Source organism: Oncorhynchus keta, chromosome 9 (assembly GCF_023373465.1).
Source record: "Oncorhynchus keta strain PuntledgeMale-10-30-2019 chromosome 9, Oket_V2, whole genome shotgun sequence".
In the NCBI taxonomy this organism is placed as follows: Eukaryota; Metazoa; Chordata; class Actinopteri; order Salmoniformes; family Salmonidae; genus Oncorhynchus; species Oncorhynchus keta.
In genome coordinates this window covers 23,645,341-23,654,536 of record NC_068429.1, presented here as the reverse complement: position 1 = coordinate 23,654,536, position 9,196 = coordinate 23,645,341, and the positions used below count along the sequence as shown (strand labels likewise).

The 9,196-nt window shown below is 44.5% G+C and overlaps 1 protein-coding gene and 1 pseudogene across 1 annotated transcript; one reads left to right on the top strand and one right to left on the bottom strand.

The window, feature by feature from the left end:
• Nucleotides 1-5,571, top strand: LOC118373305 (tubulin alpha-8 chain-like; annotated as a pseudogene).
• A 182-nt stretch (nt 5,572-5,753) lies between these two features.
• LOC118373306 (vacuolar protein sorting-associated protein 37B-like) lies at nt 5,754-8,631 on the bottom strand. Its single transcript, XM_052526035.1, has 3 exons — nt 8,619-8,631; nt 7,299-7,381; nt 5,754-7,168 (listed from the first exon to the last, which is right to left on the bottom strand). The coding sequence occupies exons 1-3, from the start codon at nt 8,629-8,631 to the stop codon at nt 6,743-6,745; spliced, it is 522 nt and encodes a 173-aa protein (XP_052381995.1). The 3' UTR covers nt 5,754-6,742.
• Between the last annotated feature and the right edge of the window lie 565 nt (nt 8,632-9,196).

Here is a 9,196-nt window from a genome sequence, read left to right as displayed (position 1 = left end):
CTTGACTCGGCAATGTTTTTCAACATTTTGGGCAGTTAACCGTTCGAAGTTGCAGAGCTACGGTAGACCGTTGTCAGCAGCCTAGTCAATTGTATAACAAAACCTTTTTAACCTTAACTACAGGTCTTGCTTTAAATAATCATTATGGTAAGTTTTCTGTCAAGATGAGTGGTGGCTATAGCACAACTAACAAACCAAGTTTCGTCAAACTATCTAATGTTATGTAGCTAGCTAACTTTAAGGTAACATGAAGTTGGATAACTAGTTGCTAACCATTCTGCGTAAAATAGCTAGCTAACAACATGAAAGTAAATCTGTCAGCTATGACACATGTCTCTTTGGAGCTAGCATGCTAATTTATTCAAATTGTATTTTCCACAGCGTGAGTGCATCTCTATCCACGTTGGTCAGGCTGGTGTGCAGATCGGTAATGCGTGCTGGGAGCTGTACTGCTTGGAGCATGGGATCCAGCCTGATGGGCAGATTGTATTTATTTATTTCACCTTTATTTAACCAGGTAGGCTAGTTGAGAACAAGTTCTCATTTGCAACTGCGACCTGGCCAAGATAAATGGTAGCAATTCGACACATACAACAACACAGAGTTACACATGGAATAAACTAAACATACTGTAGAACAACAGAAAACAAAAAGTCTATATACAGTGAGTGCAAATGAGGTAAGTTAAGGTAATAGGCCATGGTGGCGAAGTAATTGCAATATAGCAATTAAACACTGGAATGGTAGATCGGCAGAAGATGAATGTGCTGGTAGAGATACTGGGGTGCAAAGGAGCTAAATAAATAAATAAATACCAGTATGGGGATGTGTTAGGTAGATAGCCCATCTTTAAACATTGAATCTATGTACAGGTGCAGTGATCTGTGAGCTGCTCTGACAGCTGGTGCTTAAAGCTAGTGAGGGAGATGTGAGTCTCCAGCTTCAGAGATTTTTGCAATTCGTTCCAGTCATGGGCAGCAGAGAACTGTAAGGAAAGACGACCAAAGGAGGAATTGGCTTTGGGGGTGACCAGTGAGATATACCTGCTGGAGCGCGTGCTATGAGTGGGTGCTGCTATGGTGACCAGTGAGCTGAGATAAGGCGGGGCTTTACCTAGCAAAGACTTGTAGATAACCTGTAGCCAGTGGATTTGGCGACGAGTATGAAGCGAGGGCCAACCAACGAGCGCGTACAGGTCGCATGGTGGTTAGTGTATGGGGCTTTGGTGACAAAACGGATGGCACTGTGATCGACTGCATCCAGTTTCTTGAGTAGAGTGTTGGAGGCTACTTTATAGATGACATCACCGAAGTCGAGGATCAGTAGGATGGTCAATTTTACGAGGGTATGTTTGGTAGCATGAGTGAAGGTTCATGCTTTGTTGCAGTAAGGGAAGCCGTTTCTAGATTTAATTTTGGATTGGAGATGCTTAATGTGAGTCTGGAAGGAGAGTTTACAGTCTAACCAGACACCCAGGTATTTGTAGTTGTCCACGTATTCTAAGTCAGAGCCGCCCAGAGTAGTGATGCAGGTGCGGGCAGTGATCGATTGAATAGCATGCATTTAGTTTTACTTGCGTTTAAGAGCAGTTGGAGGCCACGGAAGGAGAGTTGTGTGGCATTGAAGCTCGTCTGGAGGTTAGTTAACAGTGTCCAAGGAGGGGCCAGAAGTATACAGAATGGTGTGGTCTGCGTCGAGGTGGATCAGAGAATCACCAGCAGCAAGAGCAACATCATTGATGTATACAGAAAAGAGAGTCGGCCCGAGAATTGAACCCGGTGGCACACCCAAAGACTGTCAGAGGTCCGGACAACAGTCCCTCCGATTTGACACACTGAACTCTAGCAGAGAAGTAGTTGGTAAACCAGACGAGGCAATAATTTGAGAAACCAAGGCTGTCGAGTCTGCCAATAAGCATGTTGTGATTGACAGAGTCGAAAGCCTTGGCCAGGTCGATGAATACGGCTGCACAGTAATGTCTCTTATCGATGGCGGTGATGTCATTTAGGACCTTGAGCATGGCTGTGGTGCACCCATGACCAGCTCTGAAACCAGATTGCATAGCGGAGAAGGTATGGTGGGATTTGAAATGGTCAGTAATCTGTTTTGTTAACTTGGCTTTCGAAGACCTTAGAAAGACAGGGTAGAATAGATGTAGGTCTATAGCAGTTTGGGTCTAGAGTGTCACCCCCTTTGAAGAGGGGGATGACCGCGGCAGCTTTCCAATCTTTGGGAATCTCAGACGATACATAAGAGAGATTGAACAGGCTACTGATAGGGGTTGCAACAATTTCGGCAGATAATTTTAGAAAGAGAGGGTCCAGATTGTCTAGCCCGGCTGATTTGTAGGGGTCCAGCTTTTGCAGCTCTTTCAGAACATCAGCTATCTGGATTTGGGTAAAGGAGAAATGGTGGGGGCGTGGGCGGGTTGCTGTGGAGGGTGCCGGACAGTCGACCGGGGTTGGGGTAGCCAAGTGGAAAGCATGGCCAGCCGTAGAGAAATGCTTATTGAAATTCTCAATGGTAGCGGATTTATCGGTGGTGACAGTGTTTCCTAGCCTCAGAGCAGTGGGCAGCTGGGAGGAGGTGCTCTTATTCTCCATGGACTTTAGTGTCCCAGAACATTTTTGAGTTTGTACTACAGGATGCAAATGTCTGTTTGAAAAAGCTTGCCTTAGCTTTTCTAACTGCCTGTGTATATTTGTTCCTAACTGTTCCTAATTCGATGCTAATGCAGAATGCCACAGGATGTTTTTGCGCTGGTCAAGGGCAGACAGGTCTGGAGTGAACCAAGGACTATATCTATTCCTTGTTCTACATTTTTTGAGAGGGGCATGCTTATTTAAGATGGTGAGGAAGGCACTTCCTAGCCAGGCATCATCTACTGACGGGATAAGGTCAATGTCATTCCAGGATACCCTGGCCAGGTCGATTAGAAAGGCCTGCTCGCAGAAGTGTTTCAGGGAGTGTTTGACAGTGATGAGGGGTGGTCGTTTGGTTGCAGACCCATTACAGATGCAGGCAATGAGGCAGTGATTGCTGAGATCTTGATTGAAAACAGCAGTTGTATTTGGAGGGCGAATTAGGTAGGATGACATCTATGAGGGTGCCTGTGTTTACTGGTTTGGGGTTGTACCTGGTAGGTTCATTGATAATTTGTGTGAGATTGAGGGCATCAAGCTTAGTTTGTAGGATGGCTGGGGTGTTAAGCATGTCCCAGTTTAGGTCACCTAGTAGCACGAGCTCAGAAGATAGATGGGGGGGCAATCAATTCACATATGGTATCGAGGGCACAGCTGGGGGCAGAGAGAGGTCTATAGCAAGCGGCAACAGTGAGAGACTTGTTTCTGGAAAGGTGCATTTTTAGAAGTAGAAGCTCAAATTGTTTGGGTATAGACTTAGATAGCCTGCAGAGTTCTGTAGATTGCAACAGCGCCCCCTTTGGCAGTTCTATTTTGGTGGAAAACGTTATAGTTTGGAATGGAAATTTCAAGGTTTTTGGTGGTTTTCCTAAGCCAGGATTCAGACATGGCTAAGACATATGGGTTGGCAGAGTGTGCTAAAGCAGTGATTAAAATAAACTTAGGGAGTAGGCTTCTAATGTTAACATGCATGAAACCAAGGCTTTTACCTTTAGATGAGGTCCGCACCGGGACATACCGTTAGCCTTTCCACCCTGAGCAGCTCATCACTGGTAAGGAGGATGCCGCCAACAACTACGCTCGATGCCACTACACCATTAGCAAGGAAATCGTGGACTTGGTGCTGGACAGAGTTCGCAAGCTGGTGAGTAACATTAGCTAGTTTTTAAAAATTTGTTAGCCTGAAGCCATGTGCTGCCAATGCCCAGTTATTTAACTTTACTAAATAGTTGTTTTTTTTGTTAGCCTGAAGCCATGTGCATCCTCTGCCCAACAAATTCGAGAATTAATCGTTTGGTGTGCTGCAGTTTGCAAAAGATATTGCGCTTATCACCCTCAAGGCAGTTAAGCAATGCATTCTGCCAATAGTCATTCACAAGTTAGTCCAGTTGCAGCCACAACTAGACCCCGTCTCAAATGTACCAAGAAAAAATCGTATTTGTACCCCTGGCAATTAACAAATGTACATGGTTTAAAGCACGATTTTACAAGTCTGTCACAAATGACAGCTCTAATAAGCCTTTTATGGTGAACGACATGTGAACAAGTGGCTTGTAGAATCATGACTATTTAGAGTTTTCAGTTCATTGTTCGCCGGTAGGGTGTCCTGGTGCCCTGGAAAGATTTGTTATTTTGAGTCTTAAGAGATCAGTCAGTAAAAAGAGTAACTTCCCGTCACTTGTCCATAACCTGTTCTTTCTCACCCCAGTCAGACCAGTGCACTGGCCTTCAGGGCTTCCTGATGGTGGAACTGGCTCAGGTTTTGCTTCACTGCTCGTGGAGAGACTGTCTGTGGACTACGGAAAAAAAGTCCAAACTGGAGTTTGCCATTTACTCTGCCCCTCAGGTATTGCTAATGTTTAGTTCACATGATTATTTGGTAGATTTCCTAATCAGCAAAACTTTTACTGTACTCAATACTTGTTTGATATGTACATTTTCATTATGTAACACCTAATGATGACAGTTCTACCTCTTGTGTGTTCAGGTGTCCACAGCAGTGGTGGAGCCCTACAACTCTTTCCTGACCACCCACACCACCCTGGAACACTCAGACTGTGCCTTCATGGTTGACAACGAGGCCATCTACGACATCTGCTGTTGTAACCTGGACATTGAGCGTCCCACCTACACCAACAGGCTCATTGGCCAGATTGTCTCTTCCATCACCGCCTCGTTGCGTTTTGATGGAGCCCTCAACGTGGACCTGCCAGAGTTCCAGACCAAACAGGTGCCCTACCCCCGTATCCACTTCCCCCTGATCACCTACGCACCTGTCATCTCTGCCACAAGATGCTGTCTGTGGCAGAGATCACCAACGCCTGCTTCGAGCCCGCCAATCAGCTGGTGAAGTGTGACCCTCGTCACAGGAAGTACATGGCCTGCTGTACCGTGGGGATGTGGTGCCCAAGGACGTCAATGCTGCCATCGCCATCAAGACCAGACGCACCATCCAGTTTGCCGACTGGTGCCCCACCGGCTTCAAGGTAAATAAGCAATGGATTCATTCATTCACACGGATCTATCCTTCTAAACATTTGTGTGTTAATTATTAGTTAGTCAGGTTTTGACTTTTTTTGTTTGTGCCCTGCAGGTTGGCATCAACTACCAGCCACCCATGATGGTGCCAAGTGGAGATCTAGCAAAGGTCCAGAGAGCTGTGTATGTTGAGCAACACCACGGCCATTGCTGAGGCCTGGGCTCGACCACAAGTTTGACCTGATGTACGCCAAGCGTGCCTTTGTGCACTGGTATGTGGGAGAGGGTATGGAGGAGGGGGAGTTCTCTGAGGCCAGAGAGGATCTGGCTGCCCTGGAGAAGGACTACGAAGAGGTGGGAGTAGATTCAGTGGAAGGGGAGGCTGAGGAAGGAGAAGAGTACTGAACACTGACATGTTTAACTTTTATTGAAATAGTTAATTGACCATGTGTTTTGTTCCATTCTCCTGGGGAGTTTTACCAGCATGTGATGGTTTAAAAAAAAAAATCAAGCAGGAAAGTATATTTTTTTTGGCAAAGTTAACTACATCAGCACAATTGTTCAATTACCCAGTGTGTCCAGTTGATAGCAACAAACACAGACAACTGCGACATCAGGCATAGAACACCTTAGTATTGGTTATAAAACATTTATTGATTTGGATTAAAGTCAACCTGTCAGTCTAGCATTACAACATGAATGTTTGTTCCTAGGGAGTGTAGATCAGATGTACAGTACCAGGGACTACTATAGTTCATATTTTAAATGTTTCCTGCACCATCTAATTTTTGAACCCCCATGTGTTTTCCTTGAAGTGAGCACAAATGGGGAAAGCAAACTGTAGATGTACAGCCAGCTGTAGATCTCTTTTCCCCACATGGCAACTGACTGGCTTCACAAGAAAGCCAGTTTAACATTAATTTAGGATGCATGGTTATTTTCAATATCCATCTTCCAGTTAGGTGGGGTATAACTACCTCTTATACAAAACAATCACTAAAACAAAGTGCCAAGTCAGTAGGTAAGATGAGAACATCTTTGGCAGGTCATTCAAATCCATCCCTTGTAAAACAGCATAGTATATTCCTAGCCTTGCATCCTCCCGACCTACTGGAAAGAACCTCCACCAATGAATAGGAAAGCACCTAGATTACAATACATATTGAATTGAAATCAATTTGAGTAGTTCTGTTCAGGGTTGATGGACTAGCTATAGTTGTGACAATACCGGACTCCTCCCTTTAGACGAATAGGAACTTTAGGGTCAACTATCACACCACCTGTCCTGACCTTTGGGGTTACACACAACTTCACGCATACTCAAGTGTGTGTACAGGAAGACACCACCTTCAGTCTACAAAAACTACATCTCATCTACACAGCATATAAATACCAGTCAGAGAGTTAAGTTTTCATATGTCTTCAGATTAATCAGAAAGTCTTAGAATAAAAACCTAAGAGAATCAACCCCCAGGCTGTAGCTACTGGACAGAGTCTGTCAGTCAGGAGTTTTCCCTGTGTTACTGACAGGGACTGTCATTGGTTAAGTCACCAACACTCATTGTTGGGTCAAAGGTAGATAAGGTCATCATCCATGGTGTTTCTATGGAGACAGACCCCCCTCACTGCATGATGAAGCCAGTTCGGGGGGGCAGGCATGGGGAGGTGGGGTGTTGCTGGGGGGCTTGAGGGTAGGGCTGGGGAATGTAGGGGCTGCTGGGGTAGCCTGGAGGATCCTGGCTGGGGAAAGGCATGGCGGGATAGGGGGCGACTTGGTATGACAGGCCGCTCTGCTGAGGGGAGGGAGGAGGGGCAGCTTGCGTAGATTGGGGGGAGAAGGCTCCATTGGTGTAGGGGGTAGAGGGGAAGTCCTGGGGTCGACTGGGCTGGGTAGGGGTCTGCTGGGGTCTAGTGAGACCCTTCAGCACCAGCTCGCGGAGTTTGTCAATCTTTACACGGCGCACGTGAGCAAGATGGCGCCTTCGCTGATAGTCATCGATAAAGCAGTCCAGAGGCAGCTCTCCATCCAGAAACGAGTCTGCCATGTTCTACACAGGGACATCAAAGCAGGGTTATATTCACGCAAGCATAGACTCAACATAATACACACCAACATAAAATATCATAGAGAGTGAGTATTCTTGTAGGTGTAGTTGTGAACGTATTGGTGTGTGTCACCTCAGTCTCCTCTTCTATCTTGGCTCCCTCAGCTTGCAGTAGAGCCAGCAGAATGTCCAGAGAGCTGTTGCCTGAACCATGGTCTGAGAGATAGAAATGGTTAGAATACACGAAAACACTAAGCATCACAGTGAATGACTGTCCTGAACCTAAGTCGTAACTTGATCCCTGGGGCAGAACATCAATGTAATGGGACTGAATACAGTAGCTGGGGCATTCAGAGGATACTAAGCAGCATTGAGTACAGGAAATCAGGTAACAGCTGTCTGACAGAGTAGTCACTAGATGGCCATGCTAGAATGGACAGAAAATTGTCACGGTGTAATGTACTTAAGTAGTTTTTTAGATTATCTGTACTTTACTATTTATATTTTTGACAGCTTTTACTTTACAACGTTCCTAAATAAAATATTGTACTTTTTACTCCATACCTTTTCCCTGACACCCAAAGAACTCATTACATTTTGAATGCTTAGCAGGACAGGAAAATTGTCAAATTCACACTTATCAAGAGAACACGTGGTCATCTACTGCCTCTGGCGGAATCACTAAACACAAATGCATCTTTTGTAAATAATGTCGGGTGAGTGTTGAGTGAGCCCCTGGCTATCCGTACGTTTTATAAATGGAAATTGGTGCCGTCTGCTTTCCTTAAAGACTTAAATTATTTTTACTTTTGATACTTAAGTATATTTAAAACCAAATACTTTTACTCAAGTGGTATTTTACTGGCTGACTTTCACTTTTACTTGAGTAACTTTCTATTAAGGTATCTATACTAGGGATGCACGATATATTGAACATATCACAATCGGCCGATATTACCTAAACTTCAGTATCGGCCCGATGTCTAGTTTAACGCTGATGTGCAAAACCAATGTCAAAGTTTACTGACTGACTATTGTCCCCATGGGGACATTTTGTTGCAGTGTCATGTACACATTTAAAGTGGCGTGACAATACAACTTTCATAAGTTACGCACCAATAAAAATAATAGTAAGAAATAAAACATTACATTTAGAAAAATAAAAGACTAGCCTGCTGGCCTTACTACGGAGTCAATGGGAACATTCGCCCAAGCTATTTAGGAGGGATATCACACCTGGCACAAATTGTCTCGTTCTGTTTGTACCTAGTGTAGCTGACGTGCAGACCTATATAACGTAGGTACATGACGTAATGACGCCACGTAAAATTTTGCGTTGTAGGTGCAACACAGCATTCCTAACCTAACCCACAATGTCTGCTGTGTGGATCAAGCAGTCAACAAGTCGAGCAGTCATTTGAAACAGTAAGAACATTTCAGCGAGACACCTCACAGGTGAAATCCATTAACACCAAGATAATGGAATTAATTGTCCTTGACAATTAATTAATCGTTCTCTGTCGTGGGTGATGTTGGCTTTCACGACTGGTCGAGCATCGGTACACACAACCAAGTGTGCTATTTTTTTAGATGTCGCCCTGCCGGAGTTACACAGTAATTGCATCACTGCTATTAGCTTCACAACATACTATGGAATGCCGTTTGGGTCTTTACGTGTCAAAAAAAGATTGACATCAAACCACACTATTTGACAATAACACTATTTGAAGCATTTGACACATGAAATAACACAGCTCTATTATATAATGTTGTGTGTTCTGAATTTGCACGTGCAAGCCAAACGCCACCACAACTATCAGTAACCTGTCAATGCTGTACAAAAAAAGTCTGCAAACAATACCGCGTTGGTAATAAAGCATTATTTGTTCAACCACAACTTCTGGGGTAGCTAGCTTTAGCTGGTACTAAGCTAGCACCAATACAACCAGCCTGAAAGCAATGCCCAGTAGAAACTGCAGTCATTTTCATTATTCTTAGCAATGGATTTAGGAATCCTTGTGAGTTAGTATT